The following is a 27141-nucleotide window of genomic DNA, read 5'->3' as shown; positions in this document are numbered from 1 at the left end:
GCACCATTTTATTTTTGCTAGCTGTATATACAATCAGCTTCTTAAAACTCATTGCACTCAGAAACTGAATAAAAGATACTAAGATATACGTATCTTAGAAGAGATATAGTCTATCATATTATATGTATATAACAGGATATATATAATCCATATGTACATACTATATGCATATAATGTATATGTATATAATATATACATATAATAAATAGAATATAGGACACGTATTAATAAATGGAATATAGGACACGTACTAAAGCATTCTGTATTGCTCCAGCATCATTTTATGCATTCTTACCTTCGAAATGTAGGTGAGGCGATGTCAGGATACTTGGATCCTGGCTGCCTGAGCCCTTGTGTTCCACAGGCACTGGCAGAGGTGGGGCTGGATTTGGGGGAACCTGACAACGAAACACTCTCTGAATCTGAAACTGCTACTTTTTCCTTTTCTTTGTCTGTTTGGTTGACAGTAACAGGACTTGAGCGCCCTGACCCAATCTTAGTGGGTTCTCTCAGTTTCGAGGTGGTGGCACCAGCTGACTTGCTGCTGACATTGGAATCAATACTGCTGGTACTGGATCTGTGGCCACCTCGGCCGGGAATGCCACTGGTGCTGGATTTCGAAGGGCGGGGCAGGCTTCGGTACTGGAGAGAGGTCTTTGAGCTCACGTGCAGCACGACATCATCCTGATTCTGTGAACCATCCAAACTGGTTTTTCTCCCTGCATTTGACTTCCCACCAATGGCGGCAGATTTGGGGATTTTCCCCAGCGTTGCCGAGCCACTTGATATGGTTGCTCCACTGCTTGTGATCATAGTGGATGATCCTACTCCACTTGGCTTCTTAAATCCAAAAGAGCCGGGGGCAGTTGACCTTCCAATGCCCGAGGGGGGCTTTTTCCCCTCATCTCCGCTGCTCTTTCCCGCATCTGAAGGAGACCTTTGTAAAGACGATCCTTTCAGGGGAGTTTTCCCTTTCTCGGAAGCTTTGGCATCATCTGTTTTCCCTAATTAATGAGAAATACACAAATTTACTTGTCTGCACATTTTGATTTCATAAAATTTCTTTAAACAGTGTGCCAAATGTGGATATATCTTTAGATTACTTCGGTACCTATTTATTGTTTTAGACCTAAATGGGCATGCACTCTAATATATTGAGTATAAAGCTACAAAAATACGGCTGTTAGAGAAATGTGATGGGAGATCAAGGAGATAAAAATGAAAACATAAATTTGCTATTTATTACTATTTTATATCTCGTAACGCTTCCTTTATATGGATAGCATGTAATCTTATCAAACTGAAAGCTAAAAAGAATTCATTTGAATATCTGTGAAATAATTATTTTTGGAGTACCTTGTTATATTAGTACTTCAGGTGGCACTATTTAAAATTACGCACAGTTTAAAAAATAGGGAGACAATCTTAAGAAAAAAAGGATGGTACAATTGGGCAGAATTCTTTCACAAAGCCCAATTCACAAATGATGTTACTAATCTATAGCATTGTAACCCACTAGGTTAGTGTGACTGATCTCATCTTTCGGAGTCAGTAGCGAAAGTTTGTGGCATACTTTACATAAATATTCCAAACTTTCCTAAGGAAGTCAGAATGAAAGCAATCTTATTTTTATTAAGCAGCCTTATTCTATGTCCACGGGATCAGAAATCACTGTGACAAAATAAAGACATTCAATCGTCCCCAATTCTGCCAGTGCTTGCTAGAGAATGCCTAGATTGATATGTTCATGTGGATTTATATGGTAAAGTATGTGAAATTTGCGTATGAAAAAGCATTTAACCATATGAAGAGGAATATGATTTAATGAAAAAAAAGCTATTATGAAAGAGAACAAAGATCAAATGGAAACAATAAAGTAAAACACTTTTGAGTAACAGTTGCCAAGGGACCAGCCTACCAGGGGTCTTTAGTGCACTTGTTCCAGCTTTCTGCCTAGAGGGGGCTCCTCCCTGGGCCGACATGCCTCGTCTCCAGGAACCTGTCTGTGAAACAGACAGGGAAGCTTTCTGCCCTGCCTTTTCAGGGTCTTCAGGAAGTCCTGAGGGAACACCCTTCCACCTGCCACCACCATCCCCATGGCTGTCAAAGTCCTCTTCTGTTTTCTTCATCTCCTCAGTACAATCCCACGTCTCATCTGTTGCAGAACGTTTCTCTGAATCTGTCTTCAGCTATGAAGAAAATAATACAGAAACATTTCGTGCAGAAAAACATCTACAAAGTGTGAATAAGGCACTGGAATGTATTTTCAGTTAAATGGTAAAAAACAAAACAAAAAACAAACAATAAAACCCCCATTGATTCATATTTTAAAAGAATTCCAAAGACCCCTCTATTTTTACCTACATCTTCATTTAGGTTTCATTAATTTTAGCCACATAATTCTCACTTGTACATATTAGAGAATGTCAGAATAAATACGTGCAGAAAACCCCAATTAAATACTCCAGAGAGGAAGGAATTTTCTATGTCAAATTTAACAAGGAAAAATAAGACAAGATAAAACTTAATTATCTCATATCTATTCTTGATTTACCATCCTCAAGAGATCCAGGAATTTATTTCAGAGACAAACATAAAATTAATCAAGAACTATTCAAAATTAGACTAGTAAAATAACTTAGATCTTAAACAAATATATCAATATTATAAAGAGAGATATGGCAACCTATGTCTTTCTGGGTTAGATTGTATTCCGTAGGAAAAATAGACATATACAAGCTGCTTCAAAGTAGGCAATTATTTCAGATGAAGAGGTTGGGTTACACTTCAACTGAATATAAAATAATTTGGGAAAAACACCTGGCAGAAGCACCGGAAAAAGGAAGAAGGTGATTCTCACCTGAGTGCTCTTTCTGGAAGGGACGGTGATGTTGGAGTAGGAGCTGACTGAGGATGTGGTGTTCAAGTCGTCAGTGCTGATGTTATCCAGGGTGTCACTGAGACCACTGCTCACTGAACTGCTGTCATCCCAGCTAAAGGCAAGACGTGCAGCAGTCGTGAACGCCATGCAAGAGACACAATGCAAGCGACCTATTTCCGTGTAACATGTATGGTGTTTTGAGAAGACAATCCTTTCTTTTCATCTTATGATGAAAAATAATTCACTTTCCATTTTGGGAAAATAATATTAGTAAGAATTGAATGTGGACCTGAGAATAACTTTATCTGATATTTGCAAAAATCAGTGTCTGGCACAGATCCAGGTTCCAGGGGGAAGTTTATAGAATGAATGGAAACACTGTTACAAATATTGCAAGGTACCAGGAAAGAATAACGATACCGGTGACTTTCTTTTTCCCCCTGAAAAAGTAACCAGGAGTTACATAGCATTTAAGTATTTACCCTTTGTTCTAAACATATGAAAACAAAACAAAACAAACAAAACTGTGCTTTAGTCAGGAATCAGGAAGCCATCCTTCATTCTTTCACCTCAATAACTACTTCCAATCATTCACCAAATCTTGCACATTGAGATTCACTCTATCATATCAGATTCATTCTGTCATACCTCACAATCTCCAGCCTGGCCAACAAATAATCCCTTATCTGGTCTTCCTGCCTTCGGTCTTTCTTAATACAACCTCACCTACTAAACTTGGGTCAATGATCAAAAATTCACATCTGGTCACGTTACTCCCCTCCAAGATTTCTCTGACAAAACAGTAGATTCCGAAATGAACTGTACCCATTCCATGCGGCACACAGGAAATCCATTGGGGTATAAAAAAATCTGAAATTCTCAATATATTTGGTTTTCACCTAAAGAATGATTAATACAATGTGCTACATTAATATTCACACACAAGCTAACATGGGCATTCCCACTTAGTATGTTATATGGTGCAGCAGTCATATAGGATGAGTAGGGTAACCTGAAGGAGAGTGGGAGTGCAAAGTGGAAGACCACAGTTCTCTCATTGGCTGGTTCTCCATTTACTGTGATGTATTGCTGCTCACCCATGCACTATTAAATGAATTCATGCACATTGGATACAGACATTAGATATAGACAAAAACTAAGTGTCATAAAATGGATAAATGGCTTATGAAACCTCCTGCAAATAATCCACACGTTGAAGAGAATGTCGATAATGAAAGCAAAAGCGAACTACAGAGGAATGGTGAACTGACACTTTTACCACTCTAGTATGTGTACTTTATGAGTCACATCATAAATTCAAAAAAATAGTGATGTATTGAGATCACATATGAAATTGCTTTACTTCTAAGATCTCAGATTCTGAAATCTCTCTTTTTGACCACAATGTTCTATACTTTCAGTACTCTAACAACTACTGATACCTAATTTTCACATCAAGTATATAGCTACTTTCTTTTACCTAATTTTAAGACTTCTTGTGTATTTTACTCCACTGAACTTTTTACCAAATGATCCAGCATCCAAAGATACTAGAAAAAAAGGAGTGCTAAAATGATAGTCTTACCAATATTATATTCTAGTTCTTGCCACCCTAATAATTTTCCATACCTGTAATTAAATATATTTTTTCTCCATTCTCATTTTGGGAAATGAAAAGAAAATTCAAGTTATCTAACCTCTGGTGATTTCTCAGGGCTACTTAGAAGTTTTCTTTTATTCAAAAGCAATTTTCTTCAAATTCCAAAGGCGTAGTGTTATTCCTCTCTTCTTCCTCTGGACTCCGAAATCTTCCTCAATACTTTACTAAAATTGCTTTCACAAAGGTCGAACACATCCATGAATGGAATGTGTGCTATGTTGTCCTACTCTTCTAATATGATCTAATCCTCAAACAAATCTATGAGACAGGCATCATAAAGACAAAGAGATTCAGGTAGGCTAAATGACATGCCCAAAATCCAGTGATGGAGCTGGAAATTGAACCCGGGAATTATGTCCCAAAGCTTAGTTAGCACGATGTTCCATCTCTCCCATTTTCTCACCCTTCTCTCTGGAAATTCACCAATGATGAGCCTTTAAAGTCTCTTTGTTAACTTCACTGGAGACCTCAGAATCCTTTACTTTTTCCTTTTCTTTGGATTCCTTTGAATTCCTCAATATTCAGAACTTCATCTTAATTCACCTTAGATAGTCTTCCTTGGAAATTTCCTAGTCTGCCACAACTTCAATATCACCTCTATGATCATGACACTGAAATTCACATCTCTAAACTAGACTTCTTCCCTGACTATAAAATCGGCATTTCCAGCCTTATACTGGACAGTGTCTCATGGATGTCCTGTCAACATCTCAAATTCACTCTGCCTAGAACACATTTCTCTTTAAAAGTTGTTCTCCCTTTTAGTTATTTACATTACCTGTTAATTCCTCTGCCATAAAGTATAAATGGTATTTTTTTCCTCACTTAGCTAAATGTTTTCTTTAAGGAGGAAAAAAAAAAAAAAAAAAAAAAAAAATATATATATATATATATATATATATATATATATATATATATATAAAATTTTTCAGTACCAGTTGACATACAATATTATATTAGTTTCAGGTGTACAACATAGTGATTTACATTTATTTAACTTATGAAACAATCACCCTGATAAATCTAGTACCTATCTGACAGCATACATAGCTATTACAATATTATTGACTATATTCCCTATGCTGTACTTTATATCCCCATGACTATTATGTAACTACCAATTTGTACTTCTTAATCCCTTCCTGCTTTTCACCCACTCCCCAAACCCCCTCCCATCAGGCAACCATCAAAATGTTCCCTGGATCTATGAGTTTGTTCCTGTTTTGTCTGTTCATTTATTTTGTTCTTTAGATTCCACATATAAGTAAAATCATATGGCACTTATCTTTCTCTGTCTGACTTATTTCACTCAACACAATACCCTCTGGGCCAATCCATGTTGTTACAGACAGCAAGATTTCACTTTTTTTTTATTTTTCATTTTTATGGCTGAGTAACATCCATAATACATATTGTACAACGCTGCAATGAACATATGGATGCACATGTCTTTTTGAAGTAGTATTTTGGGTTTCTTCACACACATAAATACAGAGAAGTGGGATTACTGGGTCCTTTGTCTCCTATTTTAAAGTATATTTTGTCTTGTATAAGTATTGCTAACTAGCTTTTTTTTTTTTTCCATTTTCTTAAAATATCTTTTTCAATCCCTTCACTTTCAGTCTGTGTGTGTCCTTTGATCAGAAGTGAGTCTCCTGTAGGCAGCATATGTAGTGGTCTTGTTTTCTTATGCATTCAGTCACACTATATCTTTTGATTCGAGCGTTTAATCAATTTACATTTAAAGTAATTGTTGATAGATATGTAATTATTGCCTTTTTATTTTTCATATTTTTTATCCCTCCTCCTCCTCCGCCTCCCCCTCCCTTCCCCCTCCCCTTCCTCCTCCTCCTCCTCGAAATCCCTTTGGTGGTTGAGAACTCCTTTAGTACTTTCTTGTCTGAGAGGCTCATTATCTGTACTTCAATTCTAAATGATAGCTTTCTGGGTAATCTTGGTTGTTGGTCCTTACTTTTCAACACTTTGAATATTTCATGCCAATCCCTTCTTGCCTGCAAATTCTCTGTTGAGAAATCAGCTGACAGTCTTATGGGAACTCCCTTGTAGGTAACTAACTGCTTTTCTCTTGCTGCTTTTAAGATCCTCTCTTTGCCTTTGGCATTCTAATTATTATGTGTCTTGGTATGGACCTCTTTGGGTTCATTTTGTTTGGGACTCTCTGTACTTTCTGGGCTTGTATGTCTATTTCCTTTGCCAGGTTAGGGAAGTTTTCCATCATATTCTTTAAAATAGGTTTTCGATTCTTTGTTCGCTTTTTTCTCCTTCTGGTACCACTGGGATCTGAATGTTGATACACTTGATGTTGTCCTAGCGTCACCTTAAAATATCTTCATTTTTTTGGATTATTTTTTTCTTTTTGATGTTCTCATTGGGTGTTTTCTGCAACCATATCTTCCAAATCGCTAATTTGATCCTCTGCTTCATCTAATCCAATGTTAAATCCCACTAATGTATTCTTTATTTCAGTTATTGTATTCTTCATTTCTGACTGATTCTTTTTTTTATGTTTTCTATCTTCATTTTTATGTTCCCTATCTCTTTGTTGAAGTTCTCATTGAGATCACTGAGCAACCTTATAACCAGTGTTTTGAACTCTGCATCTAATAGATTGCTCATCTCCATTGTTAGTTCTTTTTTTTTTGAGCTTTGTTCTGTTATTTCATTTGGGACATGATTCTTTGTTTCCCCATTTTGGCTTCTATATATTACATAGAGCTGCTATGTCTCCCAGTCTTAGTATAGTGGCTTTATGTAACAGGTGTAGTGTGGGGTCCAATGGCACTCCTTCATGGTCAACTGAGCCAGGTTCTCCAGGTGTGTCACTTGTGTGGGTTGAATGTTCCTTCCTGTTGCAGTTGGATCTTGACTTCTGTTTATACGGCAGTACATGGGATTGATCTTCAGGCTGATTGGGTGTGAGAACTGACCATGATTACTATGGAGTAGCTATTGTGAAGTGGCTGACCCGACAGCTCAGGATTTGCTCTAGCAGGGCACTGTTGCCTGCCTAGTCTGCTCTCTGGGTGTGTTATTTGTGGCAGTGGTTGTGTGGTGCTCTGCTGTGGTCTCAAGCTGGCCACTGGTGGTGTTGATTCTAGGACCTCTTCAGAGTGGCTCTGTTGTAGGCCAATGTCAGTTGCTTCCTGTGTCCTGCCCAGTGCCACTGGGTATTTGCTACAAAGTGATCTTTGTGCACCTGCCCACTTGTGCTGGGCTTGGAGGTTCCTGGGACAAACTAAGCTGTGAACTGAAGCTGGCTGCCACTAGTGCAGGGTTTGAGGTTGCTTAGCAAGGTATGGGGCATGCTGAAGCTAGATGCTGTTTGTTTGGGTTTTGTGAAGCTTTGAGAGATTTCAGGAAAGTCCACAGCATAAGCTCAGACAGGACATTTGTATGGAAAAGCCACTGGAAGCAACTTGGGTGGACCTGCAAGTTGGGTGGGGTGTGGTCTGAGGGATTTACCAGCATGGGGCGAATGGTGTTAGCCAGATTGATGACCAGACATGGCGCTTGCCTTGGTAAGCCGGTTGGGTGGGGAAGTGTTCAACAAAGGAACAATGGCTAATGCCAACATTTTTGTCTGGGAGAAAGCCGTCCCTCCAATCCTCGCCCTGGAACCAGATAATCCAGTTCCAACCCACGTGTCACCAGCACCCCTTGAGTTGCTGCCTCAGCACTGGAGCTCAGAGCAGGTGAGGCTGTTAGCAAGTAAGTCCATGTGTGGACCCTTTAAGAGATGCATCTGGGATTCAGGACACCCTCCATCTCACCCAGCCATAATCTCTGCTGTTATTCACAGCCAGAAGTTATGGTGACTTGTCTTCCTGGTACTGGAACCTCGGGCTGGGGAGCCTGGTGTGTTGCTGGGACCCCTTGCTCCTCAGGGGGAACCTCCACAGCCTAGATACCCCTCCTGATTTTTAACTGCCACATGTGGGTGTGGCACCAGCCTGTTCTTTGTTCCATCCCTCCTACCAGTCTTGAGGTGGCTTCTTCTGTAAGTCCTTAGTTAGACTTTAGGTGATTCTCAGTGACGTTTGTTCTATAGTTTAGTTGTAATTTTGAGGTGGTCATGGGAGTTGGCAAGCATAATGCTAACCTACTCCGCCATCCTGGGCTCCAGCAGCAGGATGGAAATTCTAGAAGGAGCAGAGGCAAACACGGAAAGACAGCTGTGTGGCCTCAGGGTGAGGACTAAAGGGACAGCCACCATTATCCCTTTCTTTTGGTTGAGCTCTCCTTCCCTGCAGCCTACAGGCAGGCACCCCTTAGCTCCGTTCTTAGTCAAGTTGTCTCTAATTCTTGTAACGCCATCTCAGCTATATGTAACATGGCCACATTTTATTGCACATCTCAACCTCCCATGCTTGTCCTTCCTTTCACAAAAGCTATTAGTAACTGCTCTTATTCATTAAGTGATGAATAAATTATAGCTCCTCTCCTTGAAGAACTCAGTTTTTACTGTGAAGGACAAAAATTTAAACCAATGCTTATAATATAAAATGGCAAATGTTGTGGTTGAGATGAGCCTTAAATGTATGGCAGGACAGAGCTATTATAACTTATTTGAAGAGTTAAAAAATTTCTTCATGATAGGGACATTGTGGAGTGATCACATGAAATCTGTGTTAATCACTGTAGTGTAGCATATATCATCTATTATAACCATTTTTGTGTGTGCTTTTTAATCTTCTTGGTCATAATCTGAATTACCTGACATCAGGGATTGTGTTTCATTTATCTTTGTAATCCTAGCCTATAATATGGTGTCTACTGTTCAAGAGATGACTGGTAGATGTTTGCTAAATGAATGAAACAGTTTTACTTTTGAAAATACTGCTTCTATCCAGAAATGTTCGACTGGATTGCACCCAATAAATGTAGATTTTGAGAAAATTTTGTTCAACATATTCCTTTGCTAAGCAATCTTAAAGGAAAAGATTTTGATTGATGACAACATTATTTTGCTAATCTTAAAGTTCTGTGATTTTGACATTCATCTTTGATTTTTCAGAGACCAGAATTCTCCCTATCCAAGATGCAATTAATCTGGTTTATTATGGCACATTTAATTAAGCTTCATAGAACATAGGTTTTTACTGAAAAAGAAAATTTTTACTCACATAATTAGCTCTGAGTAGTAGGTCTCAAATCTCATCAATATATATATTTTTGCCATCCTTTCATTTTTAATTTTGTTAAGATGTGCTAAAAATTCTTGAATGTATTCTTTAAAAAGGGCAACTCTTTCCTTCAAGTTACAGATTTGTCACTCTGCTGAATTTTTCTCAACAATCCAGGACAGCTCAATAAATTACATATCTGCATATCTTATCCACATAGCTTGCATTTATACATTGCGTTGTTCCCAGTTTTGAAATACTATGAATAAAAATGTTAAGAACATTTGCATACATTCCATTAACGTGACATTATAGAGAAGGCAAAACTAGATATGTAGGACAGATCAATATTTGCTAGTAGTTAAGAGTGTGGGAAGATTTGTGGTGTCCATTACATCATTTGATATGTATATCAAAAATTCATATCTGTGGAAAAATTTTAAAAAAACACTGTTTGTAAAGTTAGAAACAAAATAGCCAATTAACTTGTTGGAAAATTACAATTTGGGTATACATTAGATTACTAACTGTTCTAAGAAGAAAATTATAGTTTTGACATGCGATTTACTATTTATATTTTTAATGCTCAATAACTCACTGGGGCCAGGGATCAACTTCATTTATCTGTAGTGCATTTGTAGCTCTGACCCTCTTGTTCACCTCTGGATTCACATTTAGAAACAGACTTAACTGAAAACAAATGTATTATATATTCAAGGTCTTTTTTTTTTTCCTTTTTGCTTTTTATGATGAGGAACCCTGAAATATTAACTAAATAACTGTTCAAATAATTTTGCCGACGTAAAAATAACTCCAGACAAAAATGCTAGTCCTGTTTGTAGGTGATTTTTTTTCAACAGACTCCTGCTTTTTGGTATGGTAGCACTTCATCTTGCAGGTATTCAATAAAGTTCTTTAATAGCTCATATTGCCAGATCAGCTGACCTACTTATACATGTACAGGTAAAACACAGAGATGATCTTTCAATAAATAACTAATTTCTATACTTCAGAAATTATTTCTGATTTCTATAAAAATATCTTGGTCCTAAGCTTTTAATAATAATATTTATTTTTGTTAGCTTGTTTTATTAAAAGTTAAAATAAGAAATAGCCATATAAGCAATGCTTATGTATCTTTTTGAACACTTTGCTTATGTAGCATATGGTTACTTAGAAAACATAACTGTGGATATTATAATATTTGTCTGTATCTGACTGTTCCTAGGCCAGTGCTGTTGGAACACTGTGGAACACACTGAGGGATGCTGGAGTGGTCCAAGAGCATAATGTTCTTCCTCAGGGCACCAGTGTGTCTCATTCCCTTATTCATTATGATCCGTGTACTCTCCACTCAGTTCTGAATGCTGACAATCATCATCTAGATGTACTCTATATCACCAACCGTGGGTAGCTTGTTGTATACATTGCTTTTGATTCCTGGATGCCACTCCCACTTATGCCCCAGTCCTCCAGACATCCCTTTGATTTATTGGACAGATTTGGAACCTAAATCCTCCTCCCACCCTCACTCTGAATTCTCAATTAAAGCTTACATATCCTTGGGTCCTTGGTGAAGTTTTCAAGAACTTCAAAAACACAAATAGTTAAGAAATGTTGAGGAAATTCAACATTTTACAAATATGATTTAAATGCAAATTCTGGAGTCAAGTATTCCATTGGTTCAGTAATGTAGATAATGGTAGACGATGTAACTAAAGTGGTCATTCCTGTGCTTGAGACCTGTGAACATTCAACAAATATATAGGATGATACAGTAGATGTATTTAGGCACTGTGAGACACTTAGACAAATATGGAGGTTTCCATTTATGCCACAAGTGTCTTTTATAAAATGGATATGTTTTTAGGTATAAGTGAGGTAGCACAACCAGAAAGAATCTAGAGGCTGGAAGAAAAGAGGATATAAACTCCTAAAATATTCACCAGAGGTCCAATATAAAAATTCTCATGAGATAGACATACCGAGAAAAATAATCTGTTCTCTTCCAATCTAAAAATTGGCAAACACAATAATATATGATAAAGTATAAGTTCTAAGAATTTTACTAAATATTTCTTATACTACTAATAATTATTTCATAAAAAAGAAAAATGAAATAAATTTAGCTATGAGATCATTTCATAAAAACTTCTGGATATGTATCTTGTTTCTAAGGGAAAGAAGATAATATTTACATAACAAAGTGAAGGCACCATTTAAAAAAATATCCTATCACATTCCAGGAGAGCTTTGTTGTCCATTTCCATTGTTTATAGCAATTGAAATAATAATAAACATAAAACGATATAGATATCTTTAAAAATATTATTTAAACACAATGACTTTTGCAATAATAATAATAATATAAAATACTGTGAATCAATGGTCTAGGATTTGTGCTTTGGGAGCAATATGTTAAATGAATGATTTTTCTTCTCAAAACTAAATGGACACAAAACCACCTAGACCTATGCTGTACCTTTTTTTAATCAGCAAACGCAATACACTACCTGTCAAGTTTGAGCATTGCAGCTACTGAAGTGTAAATTCTGTATTACCTCAGGTTTGTTGATAGAAAGCAATATAGTGTACTTCAACAATGATTTATTCAGCATTTCCCTGGAAAAATATTCTATCATCCAGAAAAAGAAAAAAAAAAAGAAAGAAAAGCATTAAAAGAGACTTCTAAATTGGAAGAACCTAAGTATATCCTAGTAAAAACATTAATATGTTAAAAATAATTGCGAAAAATATTCCTTTCAACTTAAAACATGCATATGGTTTTTATTGCAGTTTTTTAAAATTCCTTTACCTTCAAAGTTGTTTCATCCTGCCAACGCTCATTAACTGTTCAGTCTAGTGGAGTTTGAATAACTGCTTTGGATCCAGTTGAAATGTCATCCCCTCCACAAATCCTTCCTTGATTTCCAAGAAAATTTTAATTTTTCCATGTCTGTGTTTACTACTAGTGTGCCTCCATTGTCCTGTAGTGTGTCTACTTACAAATCTATTCAGGTCACAGGATTGTGGTTGTGGGAAGGAGAGTGGCTTCTCTCTTGTAGTCTCAATGCCAAGCTTGGCATCTGGCCCATGACGAGCTCTTAATGTTTGTGGAATAACTCAATAAATGACAAACCAGTGAATTGAGAGGAAAACCAATGAGAGGAACCTACTAGGCTTGGATGAATAAAAAAATGGCTTCTTTGAGGAGATAATTTTAAATAGGTATTATGTAGAAAACTGAAAAGTGAAGAGAAGTCATTTGTGAAAGGGGTAAAGTAACAGAGGAAGAGGAAGTACCAAGTGTAAAGACCTGGAAGCAACAAAAGTCAAGAGACCAGGCAGACTAGTGCAGCAGGCAAAGGGGCAAGTCTTACGTTCTGAGATTGGAAAGGAAGGCAAGGCAACCCTTGAAGGACCTTATAGACAATGGTAAGCAATTCAAGTTCCTTAGAAGAACAACAGAAATTCATCAAATGGTTTAAGGCAATGAAATGACATAAGCAGATATGTTCTAAGAATAGTATTTATTATGAACATAATACAGTCATAATAAATTATTATTAGTATTATGAACATTTTAGAGGGAAGGAAGAGTGGAAGTGGGAAACTCAATGAAGAGGCTATTTCAAATTCTTTAGTTTTCTATAAGGAGCTTACAAGTAAATTAAAGAAGGCAGTTTCAAGGTATATTGGGGGTAGAGATGGTAGGATTTACTGTTGGTTGGTGTGACCTAAGAATAAATATATTTGGTCTCTGGCCTAGATTCCTGATACAGAGCTCCTAAAACTTTTGTAATTTCTTGAGCGATAGGGGTGCTAGATCTTTGACTACAGTTCCTAACAGAGCTCCTAAATCCCTTGGGATTTCCTGGGTGTTACGAGCATCTTTTGTTCTCATAAGGCAACTCTTGCTTGGCTCCTGGATAGTTCATTGATTTTTTTTTAATTACAATTCATGATTATTTGTACATTTAAGTGTTAGAGTGAGTGAATGCATTGTCGATTGTGGCTTTAGTTTGTGACTATATAAGATGAGATGATTTATTGATTTATCCCACACCTCCATCCTCCCGGAGGGGGAAGGGGCTGAAGATTGAGTTAATAATGTATCACACCTACCTGCTGAAGCCTCCATAAAAGTCTATAAATGATGGTGTTAGAGAGCTTCCAGGTTAGCGAACAGATGGGGTTGCTAGGAGAGTGGAATGCCTAGAGAGGGCTTGGAAGCCCATTCTCTATACTTTGTATCACTTCAATGGTCTCTTCATCTGTATCCTTTGTCATATCTTTTATAATAAACCAGTAAGTATAAGTAAATGCTTCCATGAGTTTTGTGAGCCATTCTAGGAAATTATTGAACATGTGAAGGAATCCCCAATTTAGAGCTGGTCAGTCAGAAATACGAGAGGCCCGGGCTTGCAAGTAGCATCTAAAGTGGGGACAGTGTTGGGAGACTGAACCCTTATCTTGTGGGATCTGATGCTAACTCCAAGTAGACACTGTCAGAATTGAGTTGTATTGAATTGTAGAACATTTAGTTGGTGTCAGAGAATTGGTTGGTGTGGGAAGAAACCAAAACATTTGGTATCAGAAGTATTCAATGAGTACAGTGTATAGAAATCAGAAGTTTTTCTTTTAGCTGGAATGTGGTGAGAAAAAAATGACTCTAGCTGTCTTGCATACCTTCCACTGGCAATCAAGGCATGAACAGAGTTTTTGAAAAATAAAGAATCCATCAACAGGACTCAGAACAAAATTTTAATCCCGTGTTCTGTTTGTACTTAGTACCATTGTTTTCATGTATCAAGGGAAGCCTATATGAGTTTATGATATCATAAAGTGCGCAACTCTTGATAAACTGGCAATTCACGCAAATATAAGGTTGTCTTTCCATTTCATTATGCTTAGTGTGTACAGAATGCTATATATTTATCCATGAAATATTTATAGACACTACTATTAATACCATGTGGATTTTGGGTTAGAAGAACAATCAATAAACTCTATGCACTGACCTTTTCATTCACTTTTCTCTAGAAAACAAAATAATGAAGATTTACAGTTATTCTATTGTGGCATCAATAGGGTAAGATAAACAAAATGGAAGCTCTTGTTCTTTATAAAAGAAAACCCTAGGTAGATTTGGTTAACTTTGATGCATTAATAATGTTAGCTTAAAATGAATTTAGGCAGATTTTTATGTTTCAATGGTATCGCAGGCAGATGAGAAACATCTATTTTTTTTTAATTATTATATAGGCTAAAATCACAACAGATAAAATAATCTTACTAAAAACTATTTTGTTGAAACACATTATTGAAACAATGCTCATGGTTGTGCTAGTTTATTCCAATGTTCATTTTCAAGATGTTGGTATATGTTGAAATATATACAAGTCTTTTAAAAAGTATTCTATTAGTGATAAGCTTAGGATATAACATCTGAAACATGAAAGTTAATTCAGGATTCATTAAAGTCCGTTTGGTATTCTTGTATATCTTATATTAATTTAAAAACTAATAGGTGCTTATTATTGAAAACTAGGCATTCCAGAAATATATAAAAGAGACAAGGTAAATCATCTGTAATTCCATGCAAAAGTAGCCATCATTAACATTTTGGTGATTTCTAGCCATTCATTTTCTGAATGGGTTATACATACATATATGCAAATTTACCTGGCTATTTCTGATTAAATTATTTGTACCTTGTTTCACTCCTTATATTACCTTAGAATGATTTTTATTTTCCTTAAAATTTCTTCAACAGAATTATATCATATAAACTATTATATATTTAACCATTTCTGTTTCAGGAGATATGCAGTATTTTAAAATTTTCTTATTATTGCAAATAATACTGCAATGAATACCTTTGTATATACACATTTAGGTTACATTCATGATTATTTTCTTAGGACAAGTTCCTAGAAAGAGGATTAGTGATTCACAGGATATAAGCATTTGAAACACTGGAGATCCTGTGTCACAATTAAGGAACATCTCATTTTAAACTCCTGCCAGCTATATGAGAGTGCCAATCATACAAAACCCTGGATACTTTAAGGTAATATGTTTTCTTTCAGGAAATCTAAAATTTTGACATGTAAAAGAGTTGCTCGTTTTAATTTACATTTATCAAATTACAAGTGAAATGAAATTTGCGATAGATTTATTAATTTTTATATCTATATAAATTGTCTATGTCTTTTGCATATTTTTCAATAGAGTTTAAATAACTTACTTGTATAAGATTTTTACACATTAAAATTATTTCAAGTTTCCTAATCTATTTCTTGCCTTTCACTGTTTATTCATGATATTTTTATGGACAGTGTTTAAAAAATGTTGTAGCCAATTCTATTAATCTTTGATCTTTTCTTCTATAATATCTTCTGCCAGGAAATTCTGACATATAATTTGATTTCTCTTTCTCTTTGTTATTTTATATTACTATGTTATGGCAAAGTGAAAAACTTTTTTGTTTTCAAACAGCTAGGGAATTTCTTAGATACATTTATTGATAATGATTCCTTTTTATTTTTCATCATGGTTCATTATCAAGTCTTAATATATGAATTATATGAATCATTTTAGTACTTTTTAATGATTATCAAATTTGTTCCACTTACCTATTTGTTAATTTTCGCAGTAAGTATCATGCTGTTCTAACTATTGCAGTGATGGTTAGAAGATGTTTTTAAAAGGAAGATTATAACTTAAAAATATATATTTAACTAAGAATTCAAGCCTTCTAAAAATATTTCCAAAATTACAGAAATTAGCTGTTACTCTAAAAACTTATTACCATGCATAGTTTTATTCATTTATTAGTGCAGGAAAATTTACTGAATGGTATCATTATGGCAGATACTGCCATAGAGAATATAGAAATTAGTAAGATACTCTTATTTCCTCGAAAATAAGACCGGGTTTTATATTAATTTTGCCCCAAAAGACGCATTAGGGCTTATTTTTAGGGGATGTTTTATTTTTTCATGTACAACAATCTACATTTATTCATTTATTCACGTACAAAAATCTAAATCTATTCAAATACAGTCATGTCATCTTCTTCTGGAACATCGTGATAACTTTCCAAACCCCAAATTCCGGCTTGAATCTTGCGACTCCATTTCCTATAGAACCATTGGCCCCAATCTCTCATGTCCAGCAATAGAGCTCTCCTTAAATGAGCACTTCTTGTTCATGTAGCCTGCTCGTAGTGATTTTATCCTATGAATTCTTCACCCAAGTTACCACCTCTTGCAGGCTAGGCTTCACAAGTTTCCACGCTGATTTCTCTCCATTCTATTTTCAATGTAGTCATTGATTTCCATGTGCAAATCGTCCTTGAATGGCTTGTTTATTGCAATATCAAGAGTCTGGAGATGGGCAGTCATTCCTGCAGGAATCATTATTTGATCAATTCTTCTCTCTGTAAGGAAGTTCTTCATGTCTTTAGCACGGTGAGTGCTGGCTAAATCCCAGACTAGCAGACCTCTTTGGCCACCTTGCTAAACATGTGACAGCATTAAATCGACACACTTCCTTATAACTGCTTGTGTGCACCAGGCTTTTTCGGTTTCAAGAACATAAATGCCTGAAACACGTTCAACCTTATCTTTCTTTCCTTTAGTGATGATTAGAGGTGGGGCTTTCTTTCCATCCAGACAAATTGCCAAAATACAGGTAACTCGTGCACTTTCATAACCAGTGGAGGGAATATAGATTGACAAGGTACCCCTCTGATCAATCGTCATTTGAAATCCTTGGCCCATAAACACTGCAGTTTCATTCATAGCAATCCTTTGAAGAGCCGGTATTTAGAAAAGTTGATGCCATCAATAAAGGACTTGAATGAGAGTGCACGTTTCATAACTTCAGTATCTCCCAGCTTGAACAGTGTTGTCGATCTTAGAGACCATTCATATCTCTGAAGGAAGCCATCCAGCCAGTGTTGTGATGCTTTGAATTCTTCTGGGGATATTTCTAACTGTGTTGTGCCATTGCACGGGCAAATGCTTGAATATCAGCCCTGTGCACAACCAAAGCCTTTGCTCTCCTGTCAGCAACCCATTCACAGATGATGTCTTCCAGCTCAGGAAATAAGGGTTGCCAACCTGATCCACACTTGCACTTCTTAGCATTTCCCTCGTCCACCTGTTGACTGAGGTTATCATACTCTGCTCACCATTTTCGGACCATTTGGAGATCCAACTTCTTTTTGCAGAAAGCCGTAAGATTCTTGCCCCGGGAGTCCTCCACGATTCCTTTCTTGTATTTGATAGAATAGCTCTTTCTTTTTGCCCTCATCTTTTCTGGGGGTCAAAATATTATTCCCTTTAAATCTACCATTAAATGAAGTATTAATTGAAGACTTACAAGGCAGGAGTGGCAACTAAAATGATGACAATTAAGAATGATGATGGTCCACACAAAAGCAACGAAAAATTGCAGGCACCAAAATTCAGAAAATGTTTCTTTATTTCACACGAGTGCATTAAGTACGTCCGTTACAACACACGATGTAGTGAATTACGAAGATTCGTATTAGATACAACCACATCCGTTCCTTATCAAGTGCCCACGTTATTTGTGCGTTGTGTCTGTACTCCGATTGGTCATTCGGCAATAAATCGCTAATTCATCTGTTTACATAGGCGTTTACCTCTCATCTCAAAGGCTCCTTGGGTATTTACAAATACTTAATTATAAATTATATTATCATTTATTTTAAGTATTAATGTCAATAATATTATTTATTTATATTTAAGTGTATATTAATATTATTTTATAATTTAATGTGTCCGTCGTGTGCTGCAATGGATGTACTAAATGTGTCCATCTGGCTGACTAGCTTAACTAGGGCTTATTTTTGGGGTAGGTCTTATATATGAGCATCCTGAAAAATCATTCTAGGGCTTATTTTCCAGTTAGGTCTTATTTTCAGGGAAATACAGTATTATAGAGACACAACTTTTACTTTCATGTAGAAAATGCGTAATTCTTTTGAGAATTCACAGACTACTTTTTTGCTATGTGAACATTTAGTTAAGCATTTTACCTAATAAATGGCAATCACAAGTATTAATCCTCAACTAACTTGTCTGCCCTCTCAAAAACCCACCTTTATCACTTGAAATATTTTTAGCATTAGCTATTACTTTCAGAATAACAGAAGTACCCAAATTACTATAATTTCAAAGTTGAGTAAAAAGAGAAACACTATGTAAAATAAAGCTTAGATTAAGTTCAACACTTAGCTACAGACCTAACTGCAAATAAGGTTGAAAAGAGAAATCTGTTCTGTGTTATTTTGCTTGGAATAGCATACATTAAAGTAAGAAAAATTTGATAAAACACTTTTATTTTTATGAGAAAAATATTAACAATGAAGAAATATGTTTGCTCAGATACATAAAATATGTTATATAAAAGCATTCCAAATTCTTTCATTTTGAAACATTTGGAATACTTCCTTGGTATTAAAAAAAAAAAAAAAAAAGTTTCTTAAAAAAGCCACTCCAGCAGTGAGTATCTCAAGAACGGGATTCAAGGAAAAGAGGAAAAGATAGTTCAGAATTAGAGAGATGTTTGCCAAGAGACTCACATCCCAGTACTGAGGAACAACAGATGGTAGCAGTAACTATGAAAACCTGTAGCAGATTCTGTCTGGCACGCTTTCAAAATGGCCATTTATATTTCCTATCACAAACAGCTAACTTCTGTCTCCTTGTACTGTATACATGGATATAGAAGAGAGGGAAAAAATGCAAGGAAAACATAGAGCACGTATTTCATATCTCCGTGACTATATTGTGACTAATTTGTACTTTCTAATCCTTTCACTTTCTCCCCCTCCCCCAATCCCCGTCCCATCTAGCAACCATCAGTTTTTTTTTTTAATCTATGTCTCTGAGTTTATTTTTGTTTTCTTTCCTGCTTTATTTTGTTCCTTAGATTCTACATATAAGTGAGATCATATGGTATTTGTCTTTCTCCGTCTGACTTATTTCACTTAGTATAATATTCTCTAGGTCCATCCATGTTGTTGCAAATGGTAAGATTTCATTCTTTTTTTATGGCTGAGTAACACTCCATTGCATAAATGTACCACAATTCCTTTATCCAATCGTTCATCGATGGGTATTTCGTGTGTTGCCATATGTTGGCTACTGTGAATAGTGCTGCCATAAACATAGGGGTGCATATAGTTTTTTGAATTAGTGTTTTGGATTTCTTTGGATAGATACCCAAGAGTGGAATTGCTGGGTCATTAGGTAGTTCCATTTTCAGTTTTTTGAGGAATCTCCACACTGATTTCCATAGTGGCTGCTCCAATCTGCAATCCCACCAGCAGTACACGAAGGATCCCTTTTCTCCACATCCTCGCCAACACTTGTTGTTTGTTGATTTGTTGATGACAGCCATTCTGACAGGAATGAGGTGATACCTCATTGTGGTTTCGATTTGCATTTCTCTGATGATTAGTGACGTTGAGCACATTTTCATATATCTGTTGGCCATCTGTATGTCTTCTTTAGAGAAACGTCTCTTCGTGTCCTCTGTCCATGGTTTAATTGGGTTGTTTGTTTTTTTGGTGTTGAGTTGTATGAGATTTTTATAAATTTTGGATATTGATCCCTTATCAGATGTATCATTGGCAAATATCTTCTCCCATTCAGTAGTTACAGTATAGTCATGGGGATATGAAATACAATATGGGGAATATAATCAATAATGTTATAAAGATTATGTAGGGTGCCAGATGGGTACAGGACTTATCAGAGGGATCACATCATGTACTGTGTGGATGCCTGAACATGGCATGGCACTATACACCTGCGGCTGAAGTAGAATATTGACTGTCAACTATAACTATAACTATATATATAGATATACATATATATATATCTATATATAACTATATATAAATATTTATATATGTATATATATACATATATATATATATATATATATATAGTCATGGGATGTGGAGTACAACATAGGGAATATAGTCATATTGTAACAGCTATATACAATGTCAGAGAGGTAGTATGTTGGGGGGGTTATCACTTTGTGAGGGGTGTAAATGTCTAAATATTATGTTGCTTTGTATACCTGAAACTAAAAAAAAAAAAGTAAAAGGAATAACGGGAAGGAGGGACACGATACTGGCCATGTCTTAGTTTCCTGGTATTTCCCAGGTAGTCCTATTGCCTTTGTTTTGCCTCAACTATCTCCAGGTCTGGAATGTTGCCAGCTGCTCCCAGTCTGCTCTCACTTCACACCCTGGTCTCTGTTTCTGAGCCCTGCTTAGTAACATCCATTTGATTTCTGTTTCCTTCCAGATGAAGATTTCAGGCCATAGATTTTTTTTTTCTTCTTTTTTTTTTGCTAATCTTGGACCACAATATCTCACCACATTTATTTTGCATCCCACCCAGCAGGAAGTGAAGATTCAGAAAAAGCAACAGATACTTAAAAGATGAGACAATGGTTGGTAAACAGACCATCTCTCCTCTCAGGCAGGCAAAGTGGAGGCAAGGCACACCCAAAAAGAAAGAGTCAGAGCGTAACAGAAGCAAGAGAGAGGTCACTGAGTTCTAGCACTGTCAGGAATTAAGGGATTCACAGGAGGTTACAAGTTTCAGGACATAAACGGGAGAAAAGATATGATATCCTAAAAAGACACTGAGAAAGGAGGTAGTCTTTCATCTCAGAGAGCATTTATATCACTAGAGCAGAAATCAATTTCCCAGGATTTGGTGAAGGCAAACAGAAGGGCCTGACAAAAAGAATGATGGAATGACGTGGAGAAAAGCAACTCCTGGGTAATTTGGGATGCAGGTTAGGACGTTATTCCTTGTTCCTCTCAAGAGAGGAGAACTAGGTTTTATTCCATGAGTGTGGGCAGTCAGATAATTGTTTAGGGTATATATTACGTGCTGCTGATTCATGGGATTCATCTTGAGAGTTGTATCTCTTTCCAAATAGTGAATTTAATATCACTCTGTCTTAGCTTCAGGAATAAGAATATGGAATACTCTTCTGGGCTGATATGAGTTAAAATGTTAGAATCAGAAAATGAATTTTGTCAGTAGTGTTTATACCAAATCTAATCCATCTCTTACATTAGATTTACATTACATTACATTAGATCTTACATTAGATTAGAAGTAACAAGGGTTACTTCTAGGGATGTCAATAGCCTGTGTAGCAAGTGTCTTTATATAGTTTCATGGGAGCCTGACTTTGAAAGCAGAGTGCAGTCTGGAAATCAGCTATACAGTCATTCAGCTGTGAGTACTTGAACAATATATACAACCTGACTATCACACATGACCATCTTCCATGTATACATGACATATGTATACATCCTCCATGTATACATCCTCCATGACAATCATACATGACCATCCTCCAGTACTACCATGGATATACCTGCCAAAGACAAAAAGATTTCTCCATCTTGCATAACCATAACCTATGTCCAATTGGTCACCAAGCTCAATATGATGAATGTTTTCTCCATCTGCATCTCTTCACCCCACTGTCAATGTGTTAACTAATGATCTCACCACTTCTCAATGGACTATTGCTATCTCCTAACTATTGTTAGGACTATTGTTATCTTTGCCTCTGGTCTGGGTTTCAAATGCATCCTCCAAAGAGCCAGAAAAAATTATCAAAATCTTAGCATGGTACAAGACTCTCCAAACTCTGCTCTGTGTTTTAGCCTAGTTTCCCATTGCTTCTCTACATATAGTCACGTTGAGCTACTTTGCATTTTTTCAATGTTCTCTCAGTTTTATAAATTCATACATTCCTTAATTTATTTCTCTATACTTGCATTCTTCCCCAATGGTTACATGTCCTCAATTAAATTGTCTCCCTTCTCAAAAACCTTCTTCAAATGCCTGAAGCTCTTGAATAACATTCCTTTAGATTCTGTGAATATCCAATTCAAGTATTTGTAATCCTCATTATAGCACTTCTCTCACCAAATCGATATTGCTTATTTTACTTATCTGTGTTTTTCATTAGGATATACTCTGCTAGAATGTAGCTATGGACAGATTTCTGACTACATGTATAATAAATGTTGTGAACATGTACAAATATCATAGTTACATTAACAATAGTTTTATATAAGATTGGAGGATTTTATTCTCAGAAATCTAAAAATAACAACCCCCTGCTTTGTCTTTTCTTTTAGACAATAATCTCCAAAAAATAAAATGAAGGAATTTAGTAATTTTTTCCTCTTCAAATGTTAACACATAATAAACTGGTTTGAGTCAAGAGCATTCAAATGAGGCCAAATATGAGTATTTTGGCATTCCTAAGCCAAAGTCTTTGTATAGATCTTCCTTTTTTTGACAGCAATTACTTCCTAGGGGCCCTCATTCAGTCTCATTACAACAAATTGCACTATCTTCAGTTCAGCCCTGTATGAAGTAGCTAGGTTTTATTGAGGGGCCAAAATGTAGGAAAGAAACATATTGCCAATACTAGAATCACTCTACAACAGACAAGTGGCAAGTAAGACTAAAGGAACTACCAAACAGAACTCTCCCATCTGTGCTCACTCTGGTACAGGGGCTCTGAGTGGAGTAGTGAAAGATCACCAGGAATGCATCAACTGTGTTTACAAACATATTCATTCATATTCTCTCTCTCTCCCTTTCTCTCTCTTCCCCTTCCTCTTCCTTCAAGATTTGAGTAAGAATTGACTGAGGAAGTTTATAGATGCATGTAGAAGTCACTTCCAACAACTGGAATACCTGCTTTTGGAGCCTAAATAACTTGCAATCCTCTCTGAAACTGAGGTCCTATACACTGTGCTGCAGTAAGTTAGCACGTATTATGAAACACATCAATTATTCTCTCTACCATATCAAGAAATATTTTGTAATATCTTTGAAGTGCAAGGAACTATAACTAGGTGTTATATGCTCTTGATTTATAATTTGGGAATTAGAAAAAGCTTTCGTTTTTCTTCAATCTTTGTATCCTTGGGGCCTTTTAAAAGAATCATTAAACAATACAGATTTATGATAGTATAGTCACAAAATATTATAAATATGGCCTCAAAAGATTAAATGCTTTAGGATGTTCATAATGATATAACCAAGTTAATGTCATGCTCAAGTTTAAATGCATAATTCTCCATCATCTCAGCATTGTTTGTACTTTATCAAGTAGAATGTTTTTGGTTTGAGAAATTATTTTCTTCTCGTTAAAATATTGTACCATGACATCCATTGAATCATTTCAGTGAAAAATAAATAACCCATTACTTAACAATCCTGACATAACTTTAAATCTCAGGCATTGGAAATTAACATTCTCCAGTTTGCTTTTGGGACAGCAGACTTCATAGCTGCATGTTAGGAAATTCTCATCTGGCTCAAGATTTCACAAACAATTATCTCTATAGTGTTTTGAGATAACCTCTTAAATAAAAGGACCTAGCATAAATATCTAATCCTCTAATTGCACTCAGAATTAATTGGTACTTAAGAATTTCTCCTTAAAAAATAAAATAGAATTACTCTTAAGACTCATCTGAATTAACAAAGACTTATGAATATGCGCTGGAATTAATACATCCCCTTAATGTTAAAGTACAGATGATTTTTGGTAGGAAATAACGTTTACTGGTAAAGAAGAAACTTGCCCATTTTTCTGCTGAATGCTCTCCTTTTTTGTTTTGCTTTGTTAAACCGTAGAGTTCCATAGATTTAACGGTAATTTAGATTTCCTAATCAAAGCTTAAAATGCCCCCCATGGTCTTTACTTCCATTATTGATTTTGAGCACCTTCTATATTTCAGTCTCTGTACTAATTGCTGATTATAAAATAGTAAATAAAAGTTAGATTTTTGTCTTTAATAAGCAAAAATGCAGAAAAAGATAGTTGGGTAAACATCAGTAATCGAGAACCTGAATTTTAGATAATTTTCAGTCAAATAACAACAAAAATAAGAATGGGTTATGTAAAGCCTATGCCTGAATTTGCTTCTTCCCATAGAAAGCAGTCACAAATTTAGCTACAGAAACTTTAAAATGTTATCATTAATCATACTCATTGTTTATTATTAAATACTTTCTTTTTTTCATTTATTCATTCATCCTCTAAGGATTTTCTAGGTGCTTACTCAGCCTTTGAAGAACAGAACAAAATTCAGCCACCTAGGTTTGACTAAATGAAAATTATTGCACGCAGTAGATAGGACTTGGCAAGTTTCTCTAGGGGTTTTGACCAACCAACCTGCTAATACTTAATCAGTATACAAAAGCTAAATACATACCTTACTCTGTGCTATACAACAGGGAGAAAGAAAAAGTCTGCATCTCCTTAGAATGAAATAGCCTTAGAACAGGGTTTAAGGCCCAAGTGAATATGGATGAAACAGTGTGGAAAATAATGAATACTTTCAAAGGATGAAGTAAGTTTTTTTTCTGGCGTTAGAAAAACATTACCATACCAAGTATGAGCACATGTTTAAAGATGTATGTATTTTATACACTACAACGCTCCCTCAATATCAGCCAACTATTTCCTATGGAGCTGGCCTCTGCCTGCTTCTGTGACACCCAGTCCACACCGGTACCAATTTCCAATGCTAATGAAAATAGCCCGGAACTCAAATGTGAACTTTCCATGAACTCAAGAAATTCTGCAAAAATCGAGGCTATGTGGAATTTGTGTCCTGGTTTATCTTATGCATTACTGTATCCCCTGTGCTTTGTATACAGCAGGTTTGGGTATTTCCTTAAAGAATAATGAATGACTGCTACAGGCTGAAAAATGTCAGGAAAATTAAGTTACCATTTTCTTTCTTACCATTATGACTGCTCCTTAACTTAGAGTGAGTGAGTGCAATTTTGAGAATGGTCTGAGCATACTAGCAATTCTTTATATTATATCTAAGTTTAAAATTTAAAACTCAAAAAGGAACAAAAGGAGAAACTGAATAAGAAAGGTAGCCCATCAACAGAGGAATTACTTGCTAGACCCTGATTAATATACTGTTTTCAGTTAACATTTGTTTTGAGTTAAGTTTTTGGTCAACTGAACATGCTGAGTTATGGAGATTCATCATAGGATCAATTCCTGAATTACTAATTTTCAACAATTTAAAAACTGTCAACATTAATCAAAGAACAAAGCATTTCAGCAAGAAAGCGCCAACAGCGCCCCTCCAAAGAACTTCTTCTGAAGACAAATTTAAGTTGATTAAGACTAAGGTTATTAAATGTTATATATTCAAATGAGCATTTAGATGTCAAAACGACACTATGAATCAGTAAGTATTATTTCTATGATCTTTAACACTTCAAGCTGAGTCTCCTTAACTAGACAGCTTAGTAATCAGTAGTATTTCAAAAAGGCGTTTTAAAATGAAAATGACACACTTTTCAATTATACTATGCCATTTTTCCATGATAATAGTTATTTGAGTAAAAAACTAAATTTGCATCTTCTTGGATATGTTCACACACACGCGTGCACACACACACACAGTACAGAAATAGCTCTGACACTTTGCAAGATACCATTCATCTTTCATTTTTATTGTTAGAGTTCAAAAATGAAAGAATGGATCCCATGAAAAGACTTACGGAATTTTCACATCTTTTTAACTTTTATCTCTGAAATCAATGAATTTTAGAAATATGAAAGCAACTATTATAGCATCTTCTTCAGCACTGTAAAGACGGGTCATAAAGATAGTTCTATGATGTGTCAACCACAGCAGTTTTTTTTTTTTTTTTTTTTTTTTTTAAGAGAAAATTTAAAAACACGTGTGGTGGTAATTTTAAGAAGAACCTCGAAAAGAAGTGTCCAGGATTACTCTGTAATAATATTCACAATATACTGACAACAAAGCTCTACTTAATGCCAATCGTGCCATGCTCATAGGTAAACTTCCAAAACACGCATGCATCATATATAATACTTCACACTAATTTAAGACTTTGAAATCACTTAAGGCACAATTTCTACGGTGAGCTCTAACAGGCATCTTCAGGCAATGTGGTAAATGTTAGCAGCAGAGGCTTAAATTTAGACAAGCTTAAATTAGAATCTTGGATAAATATCTTAACACTTTTGACTTTTCCTATGTTTAATACATCGCCACATTCATTTACAGTACCGGAACCAAAGAAGTATGGTTATAGTGAAATAGGGCCTGGTTGGGACCCCCACAAAAGAGGCCTTACCATGTCCCTGTCCTCGCCTCTCCCTGCCCTAGAGCTTAACAATTGATAAACCCCCTCCCTGCAGTTTGAGCTTGGAATGTCCCATGTCCCAGTTCCTGAGCTTAGAATGTCCTCTGTTCTCATTCCCTGCTTTTGATAATTACCCTGAAACTTATGCAGGGTAAGTTTGCATATTAAACTAGCAAACTTTGCATATTAAAGTTTGCTTATTAA

General features: G+C 35.7%; 1 protein-coding gene across 10 annotated transcripts in view; it reads right to left on the bottom strand.

The window, feature by feature from the left end:
* The window catches only part of NAV3 (neuron navigator 3), a 770226-nt gene that overhangs the window by 85633 nt on the left and 657452 nt on the right, over window positions 1–27141 (bottom strand). For all 10 annotated transcript variants that reach the window (XM_033117411.1, XM_033117412.1, XM_033117414.1 and 7 more), the window contains 3 exons: window positions 2861–2993; window positions 1919–2189; window positions 296–1004 (listed from right to left, as the gene is read on the bottom strand). In XM_033117411.1, coding sequence (XP_032973302.1) covers window positions 296–1004; window positions 1919–2189; window positions 2861–2993 — 1113 coding nt within the window. The remainder of the gene's footprint in view (window positions 1–295; window positions 1005–1918; window positions 2190–2860; window positions 2994–27141) is intronic.

Source organism: Rhinolophus ferrumequinum, chromosome 10 (genome assembly GCF_004115265.2).
Source record: "Rhinolophus ferrumequinum isolate MPI-CBG mRhiFer1 chromosome 10, mRhiFer1_v1.p, whole genome shotgun sequence".
Taxonomy (NCBI): domain Eukaryota; kingdom Metazoa; phylum Chordata; class Mammalia; order Chiroptera; family Rhinolophidae; genus Rhinolophus; species Rhinolophus ferrumequinum.
The sequence above is the reverse complement of the archived record's forward strand: the minus strand, read 5'-3'. Positions and strand labels throughout refer to the sequence as shown.